Consider the following 27,646-nt stretch of genomic DNA (forward strand, 5'->3'; position numbering starts at 1 on the left):
GTTTTCTTTAAAATAATTTTATTTTTGTTGAATTTAGGAAACAAGCATACAAATGCATCAATATACAAACATACAGAAACAATTACATCCAACTTGTAGAATTGCAATCTACATTATATATATCAATAAACATTCATACAGTTTTGTCCTAACTCCTCCAATTTGCATGAACCAAAAACAATCCTCAACACTTTCTGCTTCAATCTAATAAAAATTACGGTGGAGCATATCGCAGAGCATTGTAGTGGTGAAAAATTACAGGTCTAATTTAAATTAAGATTATTTCAGTTCTGAAATATTTCCAGCAATGTTTTGGGATCTTCTGATGTTGCCAGGCTGATTCATGCTTATGCCAACAATTTACAACATCTGTGAGTTCATTTGTTACATGATGTAGCTGTATAAAACCTAATAGGCATCATATAGGTTCACACTCAATAACGACAATTTGGATTAAAAAAGTACAATACAGTATAACTTGTCAATAATTAGGCAACTTTTACATATTAATTAGTCACTTGCATGATGTATCATTAGTAATAAAGTTAAGGAGTCATTATTTCAATTAATTTCCTGTCTCTTCATACAACTGTACTATGGAATGTCCAATTACAATGTACAATACTTTGGTCATATGAGAATGGCGTGCTTACTGGGTAAAATAATGTAGGAGTTTGAGATGGGATTTTTTATACTGAACATGTATTCCTATACTGATTTGTGTATATATTGCAAGGATCTTTAAATTCAGCAAACAACAAAGCATGCTTCCCAATAAATCAATTAAAAACATATTTATGTCATATTTACCACTTCACACAATAAACAGAATACACACATTTATATGACATCATAACTACAGCTGGTCACTGGATACACGTTTACTTTACTTAATGCGTCATTGCAACAAGACTTTGTTCGGAATTTTGAAATAGTTCTTATCTAGTTCCAAAAGTAAGTTCACACATATCTTTCTAAAACGAAAGCAGTCATTTACATACAAAGTAAAGGCTTTTTTTAACCTTAAAACAGAAATCTGATTTCTAATGACACATGCAAGTAACTCAATCTGCTTATTTGATCAATTCAATACATGTATTCTGATATTCTTTCTAGTGCAAATTATTAATATTCTAACATTGAATCAGAATGGGCTATTGCATGCTCTGGCATATAAATTACATTACTGTTACAAAATTGTTTCCAGAAAACACCTCATGCCAAAATTATCAAATCTAATACATAACAACACTCTGTCTAAATCAGCTGATTGATGTTGCCAACAAAGTTTAAGGTTTTGTTAGATTGTGATCAATTCTACTCAATATCAACAAAATATTTATTGTTTCTCTACATGTAAACACTGCATTATTACCGATAACAAAGCTGACAAAGGCACAATCAATATCACAAGGAGATACTAACAAAAAACATTGTGGTAACTTCATGCTTATCAAACTACGAAAATTAGGGCATGGCTAATTTTATCTCTGTATACTGTCCAACACAAATACTGTATCTGTATATCCAATGATTAATTCAAAAAGATGAGTAATAAAATTTATAGGTGCAGACTTAAAGCATTTAATACCAGAATTGTATCCTTTTTTTTTTACAATCTGAACAACTCTGAGCTGACAAAGATGGATTGTATATGAAGTCTGAAATCTTTAGTAATATTAGTAAAATATATATTTTTTACAACGAACTAAAGTGAAGAAAATTGAGGGTTTTAAACATTCATTATCACAAAGCAGTCAATGATTTGTCAATCCTTCTTTATGATGCAGAACTCAAATATATTTTACTGTACATACCATAAACATTGTAGACTATAAGGTTAAACCTTTCAGAAATACCATTTAATACACTAAATCACAAAATTAAAGGACCATGTGTTGATAAACAAATTCCTTATTTACAAGTAAAAATATGACACATGAACCCTTTTTTCAAGTAATCTGGACAATATAAAGAATACAGATAAAATTGAATGATGATAATATCAAAATTAAATATGCGATTCTTAATATTTAAGCATGAATAAGAGTTTAATGACTTGAATTGCGTGATAGAAAACTTCCTTCATCACTACACAGTTACACCTCTTGTTGAGCAGTGTGAGTGAAGTGCTTGTAACAGGTAGTATGCTGCATATGGACTACCAAGCTTGTCAATGACAATGTTTTAATGCAGCCATTGGAAATAACCTGACTATTGTTCAAGCACCGAAGTTCTCTTCTTATGAGGTAGGCAATTACTGTAGTTACAAAATAGTATTTTTTTGGTATTGTAATACTCATGCAGGTCTCAATGTTTATTCTTACATTTGCAAAGACATTTTAGCAATTAACTTAATATAGCACTATGTCACCAAAATATCCTAATATACGTGTGCACCTGTACATGTTCAACACCATTATGCTCATTCTCATTGCTTTCTACTTCATGATCATGTACATTCTCAGTTTTCTTGTATTCTGACATCCTGATCTGTATAGAATACACACATTCCTCCTAATTGCACTAACCCTTCAACCACTATTACTCACTAAATTTAGTAAATTATGACAATGGCCGTCTAATTATAAAAAACGCAATCCTCATAACACTGAAATAAGATATACGACTGTGCCTAGGTGAAAATTAAATTATGAAGTACCAGTAAAAAACAGTGTATTAGACAAATGAATGGAGGAATTACAAATGTTGTAAGTACCGATGATATGAGGACCAAATTACAGATGAAGGACACTGATATGATACAAAAGCCTACACACCAGTGAAGATTGTTTAATCCCCATGTGTATCACAATACATTTAAAACTACTGATAGATACAACAGTCTTAATTTTCAGGGAAACAAAAAATTGATTTCAACCCACCATCACCATAAAGACATCATGCTATAGCATTAATGGCGAGACACCATTTACATCGTTAAGCAAATGTTCTGCACAGATTTCACCACAAGTAATGATACAAATGAAGAATGATTCCTGGAAAAGTGAACATCGCAGAAAAAATAAATCCTCAAAAAAATGATTTTTAAACATTTATCAAACATGAGTGACTAAAATAATAATAAAGTTTAAAAGTTTAAAATCTTAACAAAGATGTTGACAACTTGGCGAACAATTGGAAAGTTACGATCCACATCTAAGTTTAGCTGCTCCAGCGGTAGAGATTTATTCCCTGATGTAAATATTATTCAATTCATGCATAGAATATACGGTCAGCCATCATTCACACCCCAGATATTATGATTAAAATGTGAAAAGACCATAAATCAACCAGATGTTTCTCTTTATAGAGTTTGAACGTAGTGAAATCTGAACATTTCTTAATTACACAATAAATAACATAATTAATGACAGATCATTTGTACATCATATGCACATTTATTTACCACACCTCAGACAAGTGTCTGCAACTAGTCTCTATCTCAAATTCAGGTCTTTTCAAATTTTAAACAAAATTCTTTAGATATATTTACAACAAAATATTCATCCACTCATTACCTCTCTCATGTTCAATATTCACACTTTTATATGCACTCCAACTTTTATATACACAATAAAGGCCAACAGCATTCATAATTTCATTCAGTATAACATTAACAGTGCCTCCCAAAAGAGGTCTTTTGAAATCCAGATAGAGAGCGAGAGGGTATTACCAACAACACCCTAGTTGTGTCATTTTGTTAGGTATCCCTTAAAACCCCTAGGTAGGATTTTTTTAAACAACATCAAAATTTTGACCAATTTAAGACCACCGATCTTTTCAAAAAGTTTGGTATGTTTTTCAGCGTCACTTTAAACCCCTAAATATATACAATTTTTAACAAAATTGGAGATCAAAATCCCAATAATACAGGAAGTTGGCCCTGACGCCCGTCTTGAAATTCCAATCATGGAAAAAAAACCTTGATGCATACCCCAAACAGTATGGAGTATAACAAGTTTAGTGATGATCTGCGCAGTAGTTTCTGAGAATTTCACCAGTTAGCGTGGGGAACATTATCAAGATTTGAATATTGCAACTTTGACTGTTAAGAAGATATAGTTCAGGTTAAAACCTATAAAAAGAATTTGTTCTTATTTTACTGAATCATGAATGTATATTCTAATATACTAAACAGGAATAACTGACATCTTCTGAAAAGTTGAAATATGTCACTATCACAAGAATTAAAGACTCATTTTAACAACATAAACTTGCAAAACAAACATACATAAAGAAGGAAGTAACATCAGAACACCTTTTAAACATAATAAGTTAATATTTTCACTCATCTCTGCTTTGATCCTAAATTCAAGGGAAAGTCACCAGAAAGCTTTCTCACAAAGAATCCTATAACTTGATCACAGAGTTGCCGACATTTGATCTCTGAGGTTTTCTAATGCTGCCATAGTCCGCTGCACATTTTCTGGTCGGATTAGACTGAAGTCAAACAGGTTTATCACATGGAGTAGAAGATTCCTGCACAGAGACCGGGATATAATATCCTGTCCATGTTCGTCGATGAATGTGTCGCAGGCCTGGGGAATTTGGCAGTCGGCAATGTAACTACAATAAGACAACATATCAATACAGTACAGCATCAATATTTTGCATTTATGATAACACCTAAACAGGTTACAGTATAGCAAGTTATTTTTGTGGTTTCACAGGACATTGCTAGCTATGGTTGCGAAAATATTATCTGCAAAAAAAATTAGTAATTAGACATACCCTTACTTTTTTATTAAAATTCTAATGTGCCCATTTCTAGTCCGGGATCCAAATCGCAAAAAAAATCCTTTTATCCACAGAATAGGAAGCTATACACTAATTCACCAATAAGACTTACTTACGACAATGAAATTACAGTTCTATAAAATTCACCAGATGCAAAGTAGATACAAGTAAACTGTATTTAACTACAAACAAACCACTAAATATGGACAGATATGGCCAATTAAACAGGCTTCTTGAAATTCTATTTCCTTGTTGAAGCTATGAACAGTATAAACACTACTTACTCGTGTTTCATGACGTGTAAATTCCATAATTTCATAAGCTCCTTTTCACCTTCATTTACATCGGTAAACTCGTCTATCATCTATGAAAAGAAAATGTTACCACAAAGAGTTATCATCTATGAAAAGAAAATGTTACCACGAAGAGTTAGTCTTTCTATCATATCGATAAATATGTAACTATGATAAATATCAACATTGCAAAACCAAATTCATAATGATTATATATTTGAAAACTTGTGTGCAATTTAGTAACACTTATACGCTATTCCAGGATCACAGACCTCCTTTAATTTATATACTATTTCACTATTTTAAAACCACCTGCTTAGTAAGACAACTTTTTGTTGGTTTCAAATGACTGATTTCTACAAATGGACCTGTGTAGAAAGTTTTTTTCCCTGGGGTGGTTTTTATAGTCGGGCTTGACTGTACATGCAATATTTATTTATTTATGTGATTTATAAGTAAACGGAGACTCCATTTTCAATTTTCCCTCAATGCATTTTATAAACATTTACATTTCATAGAATAGGAAGAAATCTAAATCTAAATTGAAGGGATTTGCTTTGAAGTCCTGAGTCGGGTAGATACTAGCTGAATAGGTGAAACAGTAACGTTGATCAGGGAAACTTTTTAAAAACTTATTATACCTATATTTATATTGATCATAGTGTTTGAAGTGACAAGGCTCAACATTAAATTTTTTAAAGAATTGCACCACAGAAACCTACCTGCCCGACTGGGAATTCAACTTACCCAAATTTTTTTTCGAATAATAATAATATGATGTGTGCACATACTGTAGACACTAGACAGTACACAGTCTTATTTATATATCTTACTATAATGATATTTAATAAGATAAGCAATAAACTATCCCTGCTGTCCAGTCAGCTTAGTGATAATGACAGGCAACCCTCCTGACCTAACAACTCCCCAGGAAATCTGTGCAGACAGCTTCATACTTCAGATTTTGTAACATGGTAGCTTTATCTTAATGACTGTGATATCAACTCTACATCAACCTAATTACAAGCATTGATCAATGACATTTTACTAAAATCTCCACGTGCCCAGTTGGGCAAATAAAAGACATAACTGACTTTCCCGACAGGAGAACTGACTTGCCCAACAGGAGGTCTGATCTGCCCTGGGCAGTCGGGCAATGGTTAATGTCAAGCCCTGAGTGAGTTAGTTTGACAGATACTAACCTGTACAGTTTTCTGTCTGAGCCACAATGGGTCGCTCTCTTCTTCAGTCTCTACATTGATCTCTTGTGGAGTGATAGGTAAACGCGTCCCAGTCTGATAGTATAACCTGGAAATCAATTTACGACAACTAATCATATTCTAAAACTACTGAACTCACTTTGTTTTCTTAACCAGGTTCAAAATGAAACCGATAAAACTGGTACTAGAGGAAACCAATGCATTGAGTGTTTAAGTTGAAGAGATAAAAAACTTAAACAGTCAGTAAATGTCGGCCATTTTGTTTCTGGAGCAGCTGAGCCTCAACATCACATCAACCCTATCACACGTAAATGAGCATGGTAAATTTAACATTAGATCTAAGGTAATTTTTAAAAGACTATCACTTAATGCTATACCTATTGTGTCCTTGTACCAGCTGCCTATTCGTCTGATGAATGTCATTTTCATGGTCCATGAATTCTGTTAAACTTTCTTCCGGTCGCTTTGGTCTACAACAAGATTACAATCACTTAGCTCCTTTCATAATTCAAAATAAGACAAAAGTCAAAATAAACCTGAATTCCCCCCCCCCCCATTTCCTCCTTCATGCCTGTAATGACCCAAGGCCTATATCAATGTGCCTCCCCCATTTCATGCCTGTAATGAACTAAGGCCTATATCAATGTGACTTTCCCCCTTCATGCCTGTAATGACCTAAGGCCTATATCAATGTGACTTTCCTAGGGGTGAAACGGTATACCGCGATGTAGTAGAACCGCAGTATTACGTGCTCAGTTCGGTACACGGTATTGTTAACACAAAGTACGGTACATGCACTGTGGAAGGAAAAGTTTTCTATGGGTGTCTTTTTCACTCTAGGCCGGTTACACAAGTCTGATAGCAACGAGTCTCTGATTGGTCATGCGGCCGTCATTGTGACCCAATCACAAACCGCCTTACATAAAGTCAATGATTGACAGGAAATGGAGGAGGCATCATCTGTACATTTGAGAGATGCTCCGGCAATAGAGCATCGTACCGTTCTGCAGTTTTAGAACAATTTGGTTTTAGAACGAAGGACGCTACGGCAGCTACATGCCATATATATGTTATGTCGATTTTTTTGTATAAGCATGGCAATACATCAAACATGAACACACACTTAGTTAGAAAACACTACATCGGCAACGTGCATACTGACATCACACATGCTCAACTCAAGTCCAAGTTGGACAAGTTCCGACCGCAAGTATTGCCAAAAAATCACAATGCCAGACGACGACATCGGAGATACTTAAAAACAAGAGGCCCATGGGCCTTAACGGTCACCTGAGTTAGAATATATAATGAAACAAATAATGAAACAAATTAAAGACATACAAACACTATATGCTGGGCCTTGAAGTTGGTCAGTGATTTATAAATTTGACTTTTTAGACTATGAAGAGTACTTGCTTCCATCAAACCTGTGAACTTAGAGGTATTTTTTGAAATTTTAATCATTTTGACCCTGTTTGGTCCTGCCCCTCTGGTCCCCCAGGGGGTCATCAAGGACGGATATGGATATTAAAATGCTATATCTTAGGCTAATAATTCTAATCAAGTTTGACTAATTTCTTACGAAAATTGGGCAAATAATGTTCAAAAATATGTTTTTCCTATATAAACTAAAGTATATAAACTTGACCCCTCCCAAGGGGGTAATGTGAGACCCCAAGGTCATGATATAATTCACAATTTTTATAAAACACCTTAAAGCGAATAGTCGGGCAAAGAAGGGCTAAAATCGGTAAAATGGTGTTAATATATCCAGTATAATTTCTTATGAAATAGAAAAATAAAATCTCCCATCAAAATCGCTCTGTATGCGAAGAAATTAATATTTATTATGGGAATCCTAATGCGTCCTCCCGACCGGCTATCAGTGCAGTTCAATCTTAACGCATGCGCAACATCCACCACTCTCCGTAGTAAACAAAACATTGCTACCGTAGTTTTGAACCAAAAGATTTCCGCCAAAACAACCAACTGACTCACCTAAAATGCGAAAGGAAAGGCAATGGAGCAGCGACAATCCCAACAAATGACTCGGTAAACATTACGACGCATGGAGAGTGTTAATACAACTTGTTATAGTGAAGAGAACAGTTCAAACGAGCACGCGGCTCCGGACCGCTACTGTACGTACCTAGGCCTACTACCCGGTACTCCCTGCTCAGCTGATAGTGAGTGAGTCTTCGTATTTTGATCATTATGTAAATAGTCCCTAGCAGTATTTTTTCATGAATGAGTGGTCACATATGGTCACATGTTTCATACCTGTTCCCCAATCACGTAAAACGTAACCCTGGGGTAAATAGCAGTTCTTTCGTGGGGCCTCTTTAGGGGTAATGAATGCCCTGTATATTTATAAAATGTACCGTTGTAATGCATGTACAGTTAGAATGTAACCGCTAGTGCATTATCAAGCTAAGATTTGTTTCAATTAATCTATAATATTATGCTACCGGTCAATTCATACAGTTCTGATGTATATATTTATAGATTTTTAATTTGTAAATTATTGTTCTGTATATGTTCTGGTAGTGTTATACACATACACTGTATGTAGGATTTACATTGTAGGTTAATTGGTAAAATTGTATTGTATATGTTCTGATATACACATATACATATGTACATGTAGGTTTTAGCTTGTTCTTTAGATATATTTGGAGGACACATACAGTAATATGAGTATCTTGGTAATAACAAGAGGCCCAGAGGGCCTGTATCGCTCACCTGGTTTTTTGTTAGTTATTATCACAAGACTCTGACAATAAGAAAATTAAGCAAAATTGACTCCCAAAGTTTAATTTTGAATCACAACCATACAATGATGCTATTGATACCATACAAATATGCTATCCAATACATAGGTTCAGAGACAAAGTAATTTATATGAAAGTAGTAGCCTAATTGACCTTTTTGACCTCGCATCTATTGCCGTCTAAGGCCCCGGGGGTTAGCCCTATCATTTGTAAAATTTCAAATCCCAACCCTATAAGGATGCTACCATTGCATTATAAGTGCTCTTCCATTCTTAGTTGCAGAGAAGAAGTCGTTTATAAAGAATTAGCTAAATTAACCCCTTTTGACCCCACCCTTCAGGCCCCCGGGGGGTCAGCCCCATCATTTGCAAAATTTTGAATCCAAACCCTATAAGGATGTAACCATTGCATTATGAGCATAATCCCATGTTAAGTTGCAGAGAAAAAGTCATTTATATGGAAATTGACAACTTTTGACCCCGCCCCTCAGGCCCCCGGGGGTCACCCCTATCATTTGCACAATTTGGAATCCCCACCCTATAAGGATGCTACCATTGCATTATGGGTGCTATACCATGCTTAGTTGCAGAGAAGAAGTCATTTATATGGAAATAGCCAAATTGACCCTTTTGACCCCGCCCTTCAGGCCCCCGGGGGTCAGCCCTATCATTTGCACAATTTTGAATCCCCACACTATAAGGATGCTACCATTGTATTATGGGTGCTATACCATGCTTAGTTTCAGAGAAGAAGTCGTTTGTATGGAAATAGCCAAATTGGCCCCTTTTGACCATGCCTCTCAGGCCCCCGTGGGTCACCCCTATCATTTGCACAATTTGGAATCCCCACCCTATAAGGATGCTGCCATTGCATTATGGGTGCTATACCACGCTTAGTTGCAGAGAAGAAGTCATTTATATGGAAAAAGCCAAATTGACCCCTTTTGACCCCGTCCCTCAAGCCCCCAGAAGGGTCAGCCCTATCACTTGCACAATTTTGAATCCCCACCATATAAGGATGCTACCATTGCATTATGGGTGCTAGACCATGTTTAGTTTCAGAGAATAAATCGTTTGTATGGAAATAGCCAAATTGGCCCCTTTTGACCCCGCCCCTCAGGCCCCCAGGAGGTCGGCCCCTTCATTTATACAATTTTGAATCCCCACCCTATAAGGATGCTACCATTGCATTATGGGTGCTATCCCATGCTTGGTTTCAGAGAAGAAGTCGTTTATATGGAAATAGCCAAATTGACCCCTTTTGACCCCGCCCCTCGGGTCCCCCGGGGGTCAGCCTTATCATTTGTACAATTTTGAATCCCCACCCTATAACGATACTACCATTACATTATGAGTGCTATCTCTTGCTTAATTTCAGAGAAGAAATCGTTTTATGGAAACAGCCAAATTGACCCCATTTGACCCCGCCCCTCAGGCCCCCGGGGGGTCAGCCCCATCATTTGTACAATTTTGAATCCCCACCCTATAAGGATACTACCATTGCATTATGGGTGCTATCCCATGCTTGGTTTCAGAGAAGAAGTCGTTTATATGGAAATAGCCAAATTGACCCCTTTTGGCCCCGCCCCTCAGGCCCCCGGGGGATCAGGCCTTTCATTTGTACAATTTTCAGTTAGTAGCCCATAAGGATGCTACCAGTCAAATTTTGTTGAAATCCGACCAGCGGTTATGGAGAAGAAGTCGATTGTTGACGGACGACGGATGACGGACCGGACGCCGGACGCTGCGGTTAATAAATAGTGTTTGTATATTTATTACAACTGTACCTGGTTCATGTGTATATGACAAACTTTACAGAGTTGAAATGTACTGCAGCCATGTATCATTTATAATTATTCTGAATTTTTGTTGGAACTATAGATAATGAATTTTGTATCTTTTTTGAAACAATATTTGATTCTATTAAATGCAGCAGTGACACATTCACAACTTATAAAATGTTTTCTCTAAAATAAAAAAAAACTGTAGAATGAACCTACATTTATTCATTTACATATATTTGAAATTGATCATTTCAATTTTTGTCATATTCAACTGATATAAAAAAATGTTGGTTCTTTTTTTTCAGGCACCATGCATGCATAGTGACATGAATACAGAAAGTTCATCCCTTGGACCTGTATACATATACATACAATTAGCATCATATGAAGACTGAAGAATGTTGATTTGAGAGCTCTTGAAAGTAAGCTTTACCAATATGGACCTAGAAGATCTTGAACAAAACATTTAAACAGTACTAATTTATTAAATGTTCCTTTCAACTGTAATCATTAAATAAAATTATGATGCAATACTTTTTCATTGTTTAACTTGGTAGAAATATTTGTTTATATTAGTCCTCTAGATCCAGTGATTATAATTCTTGCATCCATATGCCTGCCCATTTGTTTGTCAGGGCTTGTGAGATAGCTTTTCAATTACTTTTAAAATATAAGGATTTTTTTTACATATAGCAATATAGATACCATTGTCTTAGGATTTCTAAATTCTACTTTACAAGAGAGTAGACTCAACATATAAATAAAACCATAAAACTAGCAAGTTATCTGAAATGTTACAAATCTTTTTGTCTGAACCAAATTGCACATTTATTGTCTATGTGTAATTTGTACACAGACCATTTATGTATAAATACTGTAGTAACAGTGATTACAGGGGGGGGGGGGGGGGTGTGAATTCTTTGCCCGACTATTCACTTTAAGACCTTTCCATCTATAATTATTTGATTCTACTATATCCAGAATTTTAGAAGATTTTTAGCCTATTTGACCCTTTTTTAGCCCCGCCCCTCTGCCCCCAGGAGGTCGGCCAGGACCAATGTGGATATGATATTAAAATGCTATCTCAGGCTAATAATTCTAACCAAGTTTGACTCATTTCCTATGAAAATTGAGCAAAAAATGCTCATTAATGTGTTTTTCCATTATAAACTATAGTAAACTTGACCCCCTCCCCAAGGGGAAACAGGAGACCCCAGGGTCATATAATTTACAATTTTTATAAACAAACTTTAAGACCTTTTCATCTATAAAGTGTATTTGATTATACCATTTTCAGAATTTTAAAAGAATATTTTTGAAGTTTTAGCCTATTTGACCTTTTTTGGCCCCGCCCCTCTGCCCCCAGGGGGTCGGCCTGGACCAATATGGATATGATATTAAAATGCTATCTCAGGCTAATAATTCTAACAAAGTTTGACTCGTTTCCAACGCCCCTCTGCCCCCAGGGGGTCGGCCAGGACCAATGTGGATATGATATTAAAATGCTATCTCAGGCTTACAATTCTAACCAAGTTTGACTCGTTTCTAATGAAAATTGAGCAAAACATGCTCATAAATGTGTTTTCCCTATATAAACTATAGTAAACTTGACCCCCTCCCCAGGGGGAAATGTGAGACCCCAGGGTCATATATTTCACAATTTTTGTAAAGGACCGTAAGACCTTTCTATTTATGAAAAGTATTTGATTCTACCATTTCCAGAATTTCAGAAGAAGATTTTTGAAGTTTTAGCCTATTTGACCTCTTTTGACCCCGCCCCTAAGGCCCCTGGGGTTAGTCATAGAAAATTTGTTAATAGGATTAAATGGCCATCTCATACTGATAATTCTGACAACATTTGACTCATTTCCTATTACAAATAACCAAATAATGCGCAAAAATGTGTTTTCCCAATATAAACTATAGTAAACTTAACCCCCTCCCAAGGGGGAAACTAGGGACCCCAGGGTCATATAATTCACAATTTTTGTAAAGGACCTTAAGACCTTTCTATCTATGAAGAGTATTTGATTCTACCACATCTGTGAGTAGAGAAGAAGATTTTTGAAATTTTACTCAATTTTACCCCTTTTGGTCCCTCCCACAGCCCCCTGGGGGGTGGGGACCACATAATTCACAATTTTGATTGGCCTTATGTCTTAGAAGGTTTGTGCAAAATTTCATTGAAATTGTTTCAGCAGTTTTGGAGAAGAAGTCGAAAATGTAAATTGTTTACGGACATACGACGCACGACGGACTAAAGGCGATTAGAATAGGTCACTTGAGACTTCGTCTCAGGTGACCTAAAAAAATTACCCTATAAATAACTGTTAATCCAAAAAAGTTACACAGGCAATTGGGTTTTTTATTGCAGTTGACATGCGTCCATACTTCATTGTTGAAAATATAAGTGGAAAGTTAGAAAGTGTTAACAGCCGGGGATATCGCTTGACATCAAAAGGCCTCCCTTTCTTGTGAAAACGTAGACAAACTTGTGTTCTTAAAAAAATTGGTCATTCTAGACGATTTGCAGTAAAATTTTGATTTTTGAATTCAATAAACTAGTTCATTGCCTTTTTCATCTCTTATCAGTTTTACATGTACAGAACCGAAAAAAACCGAACCGTACACTCTATACCGCAATACGTAGCGAACCGTGAAGTATCTGTACCATTTCACCCCTAGACTTTCCCCCTTCATGCCTGTAATGACCTAAGGCCTATATCAATGCGCCTCCCCCCTTCATGCCTGTAATGACCTAAGGCCTATATCAATGTGCCTCCCCCTTTCATGACTGTAATGACCTAAGGCCTATATCAATGTGACTTTCCCCCTTCATGCCTGTAATGACCTAAGGCCTATTTCAATGTGACTTCCCCCCTTCATGCCTGTAATGACCTAAGGCCTATTTCAATGTGACCTCCCCCCTTCATGCCTAGGCTCCCCATATGACCTCCCCCCTCATGCCTGTAATGACCTAAGGCCTATATCAATGTGCTTCATGCTGTCATGACCTAAGGCCTATATCAATGTGACCTCCCCCCCTTCATGCCTGTCAATATGTAATGACCTAAGGCCTAAGGCCTATATCAATGTGACCTCCCCCCTTCATGCCTGTAATGACCTAAGGCCTATATCAATGTGACCTCCCCCCTTTCATGCCTGTAATGACCTAAGGCCTATATCAATGTGACCTCCCCCCTTCATGCCTGTAATGACCTAAGGCCTATATCAATGTGACCTCCCCCCTTCATGCCTGTAATGACCTAAGGCCTATATCAATGTGACCTCCCCCCTTCATGCCTGTAATGACCTAAGGCCTATATCAATGTGACCCCCCCCTTATCCTGTAATGACTAAGGCCTATATCAATGTGACCTCCCCCCTAATGCCTGTAATGACCTAAGGCCTATATCAATGTGACCTCCCCCCTTCAATGCCTGTAATGACCTAAGGCCTATATCAATGTGACCTCCCCCCTTCATGCCTGTAATGACCTAAGGCCTATATCAATGTGACCTCCCCACCCCTTCATGCCTGTAATGACCTAAGGCCTATATCAATGTGACCTCCCCCCTTCATGCCTGTAATGACCTAAGGCCTATATCAATGTGACCTCCCCCCTTCATGCCTGTAATGACCTAAGGCCTATATCAATGTGACCTCCCCCCTTCATGCCTGTAATGACCTAAGGCCTATATCAATGTGACCCCCCCCCCTTCATGCCTGTAATGACCTAAGGCCTATATCAATGTGACCTCCCCCCTTCATGCCTGTAATGACCTAAGGCCTATATCAATGTGACCTCCCCCTTCATGCCTGTAATGACCTAAGGCCTATATCAATGCGCCTCCCCCCTTCATGCCTGTAATGACCTAAGGCCTATATCAATGTGACCTCCCCCCTTCATGCCTGTAATGACCTAAGGCCTATATCAATGTGACCTCCCCCCTTCATGCCTGTAATGACCTAAGGCCTATATCAATGGTGACTGGTCCCTGTCTTTATTCAATGCCTGATTCTCCTGTCTATATCAATAGTGATCCCCTGAATTATCAATGAGGACTCCCCTGTCTAATAGTGCCTGTAATGACCTGTCCATATATCAATGGTGACTCTCCTGATCGATGATCAAGAGAAACTCCCCTGGCTATATCAATGGTGACTCCTCCCCCCCTTTCTAAAGCAACTGGGGACTCGTCAGTCTATATCATGGTGGACTCCCCTGAACCACATCAAAAGTGACTCCCCTTTCTATATCGATGTGACTCCTCCTGTCTATATCAATGTAGACTCCCTGTCTATATCAATGGTGGACGTCCTGTCTTTATCAATGTGTGACTCAAACCTGTCTATCATCAATGAGTGACTCTACTGCTATAACAGTGTTGACTTCTCCTGTCATTATCAATGGTGACTCACTCACTGGTCTTTATCAATGGTGACTTCTTCTGTCTATATCAATGGGTGACTACCCTGTCTATATCAGTGGTGACTCTCCTCGTCTCTATCAAGTGGTGACTCTCTCCTGAATATACTCAATGTGAGTGGACTCCCCTGTCTTACAATGGTGACTCTCCCCTGTCTTTATCAATGGTGACTCTCCTGTCAAAAACGAAGAGTAGCTAAATATCTATTCCAAAATTCACTCAAATCACTTGATCAATGGTGAATCCCCTGTCTATAGGCCTGGTGACTCCACGGTCTGTATAAGTGGTAACTACCCTGGCTACAAGAATGGTGACTATTTTTGTCTATAATCAATGGTTGACTCCCTCTGTTCTATATCAATGGTTGGGGACTTATCATGGTATGTCAGTGGTGACTCTCCGGTCTATAGTCATTGGTTGACCTCCCCTACTGTCTAATGCAATGGTTAACTCTCATCCAGGTCTTTATCAATGGTGACTCCACTGTCTAATTTCAATGTGGTGGGACTCCCCTGTTACCTATATCAATGGTGAACAATCCACCTTGCTATATATCAATGGTTTAACTATCTTGTCTATATCAATCGGTGACTCCCCTGTCTATATCTCAATGGTAAAATCTCCTGTCTATATCGAAATGGTCTATGACTCCCCTGTCTACATCAATTGGTGACTATCTGTATATTTCAATGGTCACTCTCCTGTCTATATCAATGGTGACTCTACTGTCATTTGTCAATGGGGACTCTCCTGTCTTTATCAATCGGTGACTCTCTGTCTATATCAATGGTGACTCCTCCTGTCTATATCAAATGGTTGACTCTCTGGTCGATTTCAATCGTGATTCCCCGGTCTCTTTCAATGGTGACTCTCCTGTCTATATCAATGGTGACTCACCTGTCTTTATCATGGTGTTGTCTATTTCCATGAGGACTCCCATGTCTATATCAATGGTGCCTATATCAAACTTTTCCCCCTCATCCTGTGACCAATGGCCTATATCAATGTGACCTCCCCCCTTCATGCCTGTAATGACCTAAGGCCTATATCAATGTGACCTCCCCCTTCTTGCCTCCTGTAATGACCTAAGGCCTATATCAATGTGACCTCCCCCTTTCCTGTTCATGACCTAAGGCCTATATCAATGTGACTTTCCCCCTTCATGCCTGTAATGACCTAAGGCCTATATCAATGTGACCTCCCCCCTTCATGCCTGTAATGACCTAAGGCCTATATCAATGTGACCTTCCCCCCTTCATGCCTGTAATGACCTAAGGCCTATATCAATGTGACCTCTCCCCTTCATGCCTGTAATGACCTAAGGCCTATATTCAATGTGACCTCCCCCCTTCATGCCTGTAATGACCTAAGGCCTATATCAATGTGACCTCCCCCCTTCATGACTGTAATGACCTAAGGCCTATATCAATGTGACTTTCCCCCTTCATGCCTGTAATGACCTAAGGCCTATATCAATGTGACCTCCCCTTCATGCCTGTAATGACCTAAGGCCTATATCAATGTGCCTTCTCCCCTTCACGCCTGAAATGGCTTAAGGCCTATATCAATGTGCCTTCTCCCCTTCATGCCTGTAATGACCTAAGGCCTATATCAATTTGACTTTCCCCCTTCATGCCTGTAATGACCTAAGCCTATATCAATGCGCCTCCCCCCTTCATGCCTGTAATGACCTAAGGCCTATATCAATGTGACTTTCCCCCTTCATGCCTGTAATGACCTAAGGCCTATATCAATGTGCCTTCCACCTTCATGCCTCTTATGACCTAATGCCTATATCAATGTAACTTACCGATATACAATGACATGTGTAACTGGTGTACGTCGTACAGGTCCGTTACGACTAAAAGCGTAACCTATATGACTGTGTAGATCCTGAGGACTGCCTGCGTACGCACCGTCATATCGCTCATTGATGGAAACGTCAACCATGGCACCTTTGGGATGAGGCTGTCAAAACACGATAACACTATATTTATAACCTGTATGCTATGCAAGATCCAATTGTCAGATCACCCACTGTCAAACAAACTGTGTGGGTACCACACACGACTTTGCTTTTTATATTGTGTATTCTATGAAGTTTGCTCAGACATTGAATAGAAACATGTGTGTGAAAGCAAAAGGCATGGCTACATACTTCCAGGCAATCAGTCAATAGATCAATCATAAAATTTAATTTTGTTTAATTCATTGTTTGGTTTAATCAATAAATTCAAAATCCAATAAGAGCCTGCTCTACAGGAAGCCTCCTTGTTTGTAATTTTTAAAAAGAGGCCCATGGGCCTTAGCGGTCACCTGAGTTCGGATACAGAATGAAACATAGACACAAAAACACTATATATTGGCCCATCAGGCCCTTGAAACCAGTCAGTGATTTTATAACTGACTTTTCAATCTATGAGGAGTATCTAGTGCCATCAAATCTGTGAATTCAGAAGATTTTTTTTCTTATTTTAGTCATTTTGACCCCTTTGGCCCCGCCCATTGACCAGGACCAATATGGATATGATGATGCTATCACAGGGTAATAATTCTAACCAAGTTTGACCAATTGAAAATTAAGAAAATAATGCTCATAAATGTGTTTTTCCAATATCAATTAATAGATTTGACCCCTAATCAGGGGAGAGTCCGAGATGCCAGGGCCATGAAATTCACAATTTTTGTAAAGGGCCTTAAAAAGACTTTCCAATCTATTAGGAGTATGTATTTGGTTCCATCAAATTTCCAAATTCAGAAGGAGACTTTTGAATTTTTAGCCATTTTGGCCCCACCCTCTGGTCCCTGGGGGTCGGCCAGGACCAATATGGATATGATGTTAAAACACTATCTCAGGCTAATAATTCTAACAAAGTTTGACTCATTTCCTATTACACATGACCAAATAATGCTCAAAAATGTGTTTTCCCTATATAAACTAAAGTAAACTTGACCCCCCTCCCCAGGGGGGAACGTGAGACCCCAGGGTCATATAATTCACAATTTTTGTAAAGGACCTCAAGACCTTTCAATCTATGAAGAGTATTTGATTCTTCCATTTCTGGAATTTCAGAAGAAGATTTTTGAAGTTTTAGCCTATTTGACCTCTTTTGGCCCCACCCCTCAGGCCCCTGGGGGGCTGGGACCATATAATTCACAATTTTGGTTGACCTTTGGCTATGGAAGGTTTCTGCAAAATTTCAACAAATTTGGTTCAGTAGTTTTGGAGAAGAAGTCGAAAAAGTAAATTGTTTATCGCCATACGACGGACGACGGACGACGCACGATGACGGACAAAATGCGATTAGAATAGGTCACTTGAGACTTCGTCTCAGGTGACCTAAAAATGTCATACAATTCTGTATGTTTCTATAAAATGGCAGGCTTATATGAGGATATATGTATTTTTGTCTGATAAAGCTTTGTTTCATTATTTTAACGTCCTATTAACAGCCATGGTCATGTAAGGACGGCCTCCCATGTATGCAGTGTATAGCGTGTGTGAAGTGTGAGGTGTGTGTTTTGGGAGACTGTGGTATGTTCATGTTGTGTCTTCTTGTATAGTCGAAGCTTACCACATATATAAAATTAAATCGAGCATGACATAGGCGTAGATGTTTAAAGAGATTGTAGAGTTGCATACAGTTGAGCGAACACCATGGACAGTGGAGATCGTCTTTAGCTTCTGTTTGCTGCCTTGAGTTGTTGTTGTATAAAAATTGATAAAACATCCTTGTGCGCTTTTTTGGTGTTGTTTGATAGACTTCTTTTGGAGAGGTTTTCATCCCTGCAATTAAAAGAGAAAAAAATATTTACCAATGTGTTCCTGATTCATGTAATCTAATTCATGATTTAGTTTGTACCTTGCAATGTTTGATTTTTATCACATTTCACACTTGCTGATATATAATTTAGGGTATATTTGTTTAAATATCACAGACAAATTCACAGATTATGTACTTGTGTGCAATTTATTTTTGTGAATTTCGCAATCAAGGTGCGAAAGTTAATCTCCATGAATTAATATCTCCCACAATTCTTGCGTAATTAAATTCCAAGGTATTTCCACTCAATTTTAAATCCGCACAAATGCTGTGAAACAGAAATCAAGAATTAAGTAGTCGTGAAGGTTGATTTATTACAGCAACATGCAGATAAGTAGAAAATGCTGACCTGAGTTAAAGTCGGACAATATGTGATTGGAATACTGATTGTTACTGAGGAATTCCTGGTGAGCGTCTAACATGCCAGAGTTTTGATGGAGATCCTGAGCTGTGTCTGTCCAGCTGATGGTAAAACGTAACGTTGGGTATGTGTTAAATACCTCAAACGCACTAACAGCCTGAAAAAGAATGCATTGTGAGAGTCTGGTCAACATTTTACACACTATATAGTGATGTAAATCACTCAACATTTTAAGCATTTACTAACAAGACACATAAATTACATTGGTTCTAACAATTAATCTATTCTATAGCAACTCTTGATAATCCAACAACTGAAACTGTATATACGCTGCACTGACACACAAACCAGTTTAACAGATCATTACACTATGAAGACCACTTTTTCTTTGCCCTTTAAGTGGTCCTTATAGACGCTAAGCTTTACCTTGCCATCCATTATAGTTTCCCACGATAGACACTAAGCTTTACCATGCCATCCATTATAGTTTCCACCACAATTGCCATCCACTAGTTTCCCTTGACGACAAAACTTACCTTGCCATCCCCATTATAGCTGTTCCCATGATATGACACTAAGCTTTACCTTGCCATCCATTATAGTTTCCCACGATAGACACTAAGCTTTACCTTGCCATCCATTATAGTTTCCCACGATAGACACTAAGCTTTACCTTGCCATCCATTATAGTTTCCCACGATTGACACTAAGCTTTACCTTGCCATCCATTATAGCTTCCCATGATTGATACTAAGCTTTACCTTGCCATCCATTATAGTTTCCCACGATAGACACTAAGCTTTACCTTGCCATCCATTATAGTTTCCCACGATTGACACTAAGCTTTACCTTGCCATCCATTATAGTTTCCACGATTGACACTAAGCTTTACCTTGCCATCCATTTATAGTTTCCCACGATTGACACTAAACTTTACCTTGCCATCCATTATAGTTTCCCACGATTGACACTAAGCTTTACCTTGCCATCCATTATAGTTTCCCACGATTGACACTAAGCTTTACCTTGCCATCCATTATAGTTTCCCACAATTGACACTAAGCTTTACCTTGCCATCCATTATAGTTTCCCATGATTGATACTAAGCTTTACCTTGCCATCCATTATAGTTTCCCACGATAGACACTAAGCTTTACCTTGCCATCCATTATAGTTTCCCACGATAGACACTAAGCTTTACCTTGCCATCCATTATAGTTTCCCACGATAGACACTAAGCTTTACCTTGCCATCCATTATAGTTTCCCACGATAGACACTAAGCTTTACCTTGCCATCCATTATAGTTTCCCACGATAGACACTAAGCTTTACCTTGCCATCCATTATAGTTTCCCACGATAGACACTAAGCTTTACCTTGCCATCCATTATAGTTTCCCACGATAGACACTAAGCTTTACCTTGCCATCCATTATAGTTTCCCACGATAGACACTAAGCTTTACCTTGCCATCCATTATAGTTTCCCACAATAGACACTAAGCTTTACCTTGCCATCCATTATAGTTTCCCACAATAGACACTAAGCTTTACCTTGCCATCCATTATAGTTTCCCACAATGGACACTAAGCTTTACCTTGCCATCCATTATAGTTTCCCACAATAGACACTAAGCTTAACCTTGCCATTCATTATAGTTTCCCACGATAGACACTAAGCTTTACCTTGCCATCCATTATAGTTTCCCACGATTAGACACTAAACTTTACCTTGCCATCCATTATAGTTTCCCACGATAGACACTAAGCTTTACCTTGCCATCCATTATAGTTTCCCCACGATAGACACTAAGCTTTACCTTGCCATCCATTATGGTTTCCCACAATTAGACACTAAGCTTTACCTTGCCATTATAGTTTCCCACATTATAGCTTTACCTTGCCATCCATTATGTGACACTAAGCTTTACCTTGCCATCCATTATAGTTTCCACGATTGACACTAAGCTTTACCTTGCCATCCATTATAGTTTCCACATATTGACACTAAGCTTTACCTTGCCATCCATTATAGTTTCCCGACAATGGACACTAAGCTTTACCTTGCCATCCTTGTTTCCACAATAACACTAAGCTTTCCATTCATTATAGTTTCCCCAATAGACACTAAGCTTTACCTTGCCATCCATTATAGTTTCTCACAATTGACACTAAGCTTTCTTGATCATATAGCTTCCCATGATTGACACTAACTTTACCTTGCCATCCATTATAGTTTCCCACGATAGACACTAAGCTTTACCTTGCCATCCATTATAGTTTCCCACGATGACACTAAGCTTTAACCTTGCCACATTATAGTTTCCCATGACTGACACTAAGCTTTACCTTGCAATCCATTATAGTTTCCCCATGATTGACACTAAGCTTTACCTTGCCAATCCATTATAGTTTCCCACGATAGACACTAAGCTTTACCTTGCCATCCATTATAGTTTCCCACGAAGCTTGTTTCTTGGGCATGACTTTTGCCTTGAGATCTTTAAGAACCACTTCATAGTCACCATCGCTGAGCAGACATCTCTTCTGTCGATCATATATCACCAGTTCTGACCCATAAACGATTGATGTTTTGAACGCTTGCCCGTTCTTTCTCTTCTTACTGACTGGTTCTTCTGTATGGCAAAAAGATCATTTTGATGGCAATGGATGTGTTGTCTATATTGTGCATAATTTGTTTAATTCTAATGACACAAAACTAACACTAAATATCAAAGACCATTTGATGAATTGTTCCCCATTTTAAGTAGAATATAGACACTATAGTCAATATAGTCAATATAGAAGACCAAGAAGAAACGATTTTCACAACTAATGTTACAAATCTGTGTACCAAAGGAGATGATACATGAATACAAACCGAGTCTCACACATCCTTCCAAATTATTATTTTGTCAATTTTAATTGTACCTTTATTATGGCTATCCAAACTATCCAAACATTCAACTTTTAATTGTAAAAGGATAAATCTTTCATTAATTTTTTCACATTCATGTCACCAGTTAAAACGCTTATCAACATTCATTTTTACAATGAATAAAACATGTTTACATCAAACATTCCAATCTAATTAAAATAAGACTTATAATTCTGCTCCACTATGCTCCGATACAAGATCTAACAATACCCCGTTCGGGGTCAACTCAGCATGACCCCTTTTGTTATAATTAGCCAATCAGACTACAGAATCTTTGGTGTGGTTGATTCATTCGGAAGTATAAATAGCTAACAGTATGTCCCAAGATATTCTTGGCCAGGGGTCATGCTGAGGTGACCCTGAACGGGGTGTTGATAGATATTGTATTGGAGCTTAACATAGAGCATCATAGTGAAGCGGGATTACAAGTCTAAATTTTAATTAGATTGCAAACATGCTTAAAACAAATTCATAATCATATATAACAGTAATTTTCATTCACGGTCATGCTTATATAATGGTCATGCTTATATAAGAAACATGTATGTATAACTAACCATTCTGGTTTGTTACAACAGTGTATTTCTTCATACATTTATATGTATAAAAAAATGGACGCTATGTGTTCACCACAAAGCACCTTTTAGACACCATTATATAACATACTGAATAGAGTGTACTTTCTTACCATGATCACTGGAGTCACCGTTGCACAGTCCGTTTGTGTGTTCGGGAGTAACAGGACACATTACATTGACAAGTAAGGCAAACGACTTGACAGTGTGGCCATTGTGTTGGACAAAATGATCCTTTGGCACGGATATGGTCGACTTAGGACGACTAGAGATGCCATTTACACTGGTAGGATTAACCGGCACCTGGACCTTCCCTAGACTAGTCTTCATCACCGGGGACGAAGCATCCTACGGAAAATCAACAGGTAGGCCTATGAACCTTAATTTGTTCAAATGTCTAATGGTGATATTAATGGAAAGAAATATCATTTTTTCTAATTTTCGTGTTTACTATACCTTTGATTTTTTAAAGCATTTGGTCAATTGTTTATTAGTTTTTAAGACTAAATCTAGTTTGCCTACCAAACATGCGGTCTTTTTGAAGCAAGTCAAATGGTGTATCCATGGACATCTTCATGTGTTTGGTTGTTCTGTGAGACTAGTGTTTGGAATTAGTTGAAATTTTATGATCAATCATCAGTTTTGTGTAACCAATAGATAATCTATTAAAATCGAGTCTAATATGCAGTATCAAGTTTGAGGAAAAATGTGTTGCTATGATCTCAGGTTGCTTATGTTTTCACAAATAAAATCATACTCCTATGAATGTTTACATTATATATAGTGATTATGCACTCTTCAATTCGTTTAGACGCTTGGTATTTGAAATGACAGTGACAAAACACACAAGCAATTGATTGCAACAATTTTTCTATACATTTCTTGTGTGTTTTACTGATCGGCTAATCATACACTTTCGCTTATCATGATGTTAGACAATTAGCCATTTTTAAAATCTTAGTTCTGAATGTATTCTGAATGACTGAAATTTTTCTGTTAACATATTCTGTATTTGCATATTTAAAACAGAGTTCTTTGATGAAATTGTGTGTACATTGTAAGTATAGATTGGGATGTCAAGTGTTTGCAAGCATCATGTCATATTTTTCAGAGAAAATAACACAAGTTTCACTTACAAAATTGTGACGTCACAATGGATACCTACTCACAAGGAAGATACCTCTGTATTATCCAAAGTCATAATATATCATGTCTTTAGGAATAATGAAATACAATATTTAAATTCTTGCCTTTCGTTTTTTGTGACAAATCTTTAGAAGTGTCACCTCCACATCCACAGCATCTCTGCCATACTCTGTTGATGAAATCAAACTAATTTGAAATTAACAAACTCTTTTTATTGAAGTTTCTACTTCAATCATTTACAATAAAATTACTATTAAAATCCTCAAAATAGTACCTACATGTAATTATGAATGTTGAACATTCAATTATTACACTTAATTGATTAAACAGTTATAATTGTTATCATTGTAATAAATCTAAAATGTATTGCTAAATTGCATTAAATATCTGTAATTGTCTTTAAACTGTTATTAAATCGATAGTCTTCTTACCTTCATCAATATTAAAAGCACTAAAATTCAGGTTCATAAATTGTGACTTGTAGCTATAAAAGAAACATGTGTAACATATGTAAAAGTAACAATCATAAATCAAGATTCGCAAAGTGGATCAACGGAACTTAACCCGTCACAGAGAATTTTACAATGGACAATTTTACCAATCAGGCAGCTTATTACATTCAGTGCAAGACTGTAAAACATAGTTTGGTGAGTGGATCACTAGAGAAAGTTATGGTTGGCGTCCAGTCATAATTGTCCAGGTCCCAGTTTCATCAGCATTCCAAAAACTTAAGGGAAATTCCCTAAAATTCTTTGAAGGAAAGAACATTACAGATATCAAGTGAAGTTCAATATCTTATTGTAATTTTTCCCTTGGTTAAATTCTTCAAATATTACATTTTCTCTTTGAAAATTTAGATAGGGAGTTTTCTAAAGGAATATTGATGGAGTGGGCTCTGAAACACTAAAACAACATCCACGCCAGATCTTGAGTGAGATTTTTTTTCATGTATACTTCTGTGTTAATGACCTAGGTTCGTTAGAAAATGATGAAAAATATCAAAACATGAGAAACCTTAATGAATAATCCATTAAAAGTAAAACTCTGTTATGCAATGTTAATGACATTTACCTGTCGGTTTGTGAAATTCTTTTTGTTTTGTCTTCTACAGAGCTAAGGATTGATTCTATCTTGAAATCTTTTCTGGAAAAAAAAGCATATACAAAATAGTATTAGTTGTCTTCTAGTTTTAAAAATTATATAAAGATATCAGTTTCATTTCTTTCCTTTTTTTTCTTTTACTTTTTAATGGAGTTCATATACACTGGTGAAACATACACCAATAATCCATTTCAAAAGTTCAATGAATGGTGTTTTTACCTTTTCCTTTCTCTGGGAGTTCTTCTTTGCTTCATATAAGTCAATGTACGGTGTAGGAATATTGGCTGAAAAAAAGAGAGAAACATTCATGAACTGTAATACAGTAGTTACATACATGTAACTGTATTATTTCCGATAATTTAAAAATGCTTTATCTAAAATAATTTAACAAGAAACGATATGAATATACATGTAATCCTTTTATGAGGAAACAAATTATTCTTAAAGCATATCTCATTAATGGATGAAATTGTGATGCTATATTTGACTATATAATACAATTTTCTGATAATATCATTATTCCAACAATTTTCTTGTAATTTGCTTGCATGATTTGAGTAAGTTATTATTCAATGATTTTTTAATAATAATCTCACAATTGCAAAATATCAAAACAACAGCAATCCCTATCTGCCTTACATCAGTAGGCCAGAGGGTGAATCTATAGCCTACACTTGTCCCCTTACCAAATCACTGATGGCACTTTAATGGGTCACTTACCGAGGCTATATTTCTTGTGCGTAGGTATCGATAAATTTGTGTAGGTTCTGGAAATTAAGATAGAATTTTTAGACATGTATTTAAAATATTCAAAATGATTACACTGCACGATTCAAATGCCAATATTTTAAAATGCTAGACAATCCAACATTCAACTAGCCATCGTTCACAGGCTTAATTTATTTTAGAACTGCATTGTAAAACTTAATTTATCCAAGCTTAATTTGCTTGGGGCAGTTAATTGCCAAATAAACCATATCAGATTTTTATCTCTGTGAGTTAATTACTTCTCATGTACCAGCTGTCCTCTATACATTTATGATTTGGTAATAATAGCAAATTAAAAAAAAACTGTTAATAGTTATCATCATCTTGGACTAGTTATCTTGTGATCTTCCCCTATCACTATATTATGATTTTGATGATAAAGATCAAGACCCATCACATTTAAATGGCATGTAAATATATATTTCTATCGTGTAACCTGTGTAAATATGTCTAAAAATAGCATTTATACAATATGAATAAGGATTTGATTTTTTAAATAAAATTTGGCCTAAATGACAATCAGATCCAAATAATGATAATTTCCTTCTGCGAGATTTAGATGAAAATGTCACACTGTGATATATACCACATGTCGTAACAACTTTAGTACTCGCTAATAGTATAGTACTGGTCACCAACCACAACAGGTTGTACAGTGTATACAGTTTGGTCTCGAAAAAATTGTGGATTTAATTACTTTGCTTTATTCCTTTAATATCGCGTGTTTATACCATATACATCGTGTGTCATTGTTAACAACGCACTCAAACATAAGACGCGATCATCTATATATTATCTTACAGCATATCACATTTCTATACGATTACCAATCTAGATCATCATAAATACAACTTCCTGTCTGCAGTCGCGAAAACTGGGACAGTAAAAGCAATGACGATGAGTTTACTTTCAAATGCCTGTAAGAAAAGCTCCCGATCAGCTTCTGCCGACTCATTCTTCGAATCCTGAACACCATTGTTATCCTTCTGACGTTTCCTGTTTTTCATTTTGACCAAAATCCCTTCCCCAGTCGACGATCGGTCGCCTTTCGCGGGAACAGATCATACACAAAGCATGGTTGAGATCGAGGCGGACGAGAAACGCTGACGAGAGCACCTGTCCAAAATAGTCGATAAGTCAAAGTCGAGTCAGTTACAAAAAGGCTAAACTAAGCAATAAATTGTCGTTTGCAATCATAACGGCAAAGTCTTTGTAATTTTCATCGTTTATGAACTCTAGGAATATCAAAATACACTTTTGGTAAAAAGACTAAATGAAGTTTGAAGTCATTGTTTAGTAAGTTGAAGCCTTGCAGACTGAAAGATAATAAGACTGTTACAAACACTTCATTCTCGGCACCCGACAGAGTGAAATGAAGGGAAGTAACTCTGATGGATGAGAATGCAAACACTTGTGCATCCATTATTTTCACGAACATAATGCATAAACAAGGTTGCAAAAAGATAGATGTCGATATAGATTATCTACAATCACCGGCCATGATGCACGTGCATGTACATTATAGATATTGGAATTTTTTGATTAATTGCCTGAAGGACCTCCGGTTTCCCAGTAGGATTTTTTCTCGCTTAAACTCTTTTGATACTTATAATATTCAATTAAAAATATTTTATTGAAAACAAAAGGATTGCAGATAGCAGGCAGGTAGTGCCTAGATATTGATCCTTTCCTGAATC

General features: G+C 36.9%; 1 protein-coding gene across 1 annotated transcript; it reads right to left on the bottom strand.

Moving 5' to 3' along the window:
• LOC138323141 (polycomb protein SUZ12-like) lies at nucleotides 1-27,060 on the bottom strand. Its single transcript, XM_069267537.1, has 15 exons — nucleotides 26,857-27,060; nucleotides 25,902-25,948; nucleotides 25,401-25,465; nucleotides 25,152-25,223; nucleotides 24,512-24,564; nucleotides 24,185-24,249; nucleotides 23,048-23,282; nucleotides 21,861-22,057; nucleotides 19,411-19,579; nucleotides 18,813-19,024; nucleotides 17,048-17,205; nucleotides 6,631-6,723; nucleotides 6,236-6,341; nucleotides 5,025-5,104; nucleotides 1-4,569 (listed from the first exon to the last, which is right to left on the bottom strand). The coding sequence occupies exons 1-15, from the start codon at nucleotides 26,954-26,956 to the stop codon at nucleotides 4,365-4,367; spliced, it is 1,857 nt and encodes a 618-aa protein (XP_069123638.1). The 5' UTR covers nucleotides 26,957-27,060; the 3' UTR covers nucleotides 1-4,364.
• Nucleotides 27,061-27,646: the final 586 nt, after the last annotated feature.

Source organism: Argopecten irradians, chromosome 5, assembly GCF_041381155.1.
Source record: "Argopecten irradians isolate NY chromosome 5, Ai_NY, whole genome shotgun sequence".
NCBI lineage: Eukaryota > Metazoa > Mollusca > Bivalvia > Pectinida > Pectinidae > Argopecten > Argopecten irradians.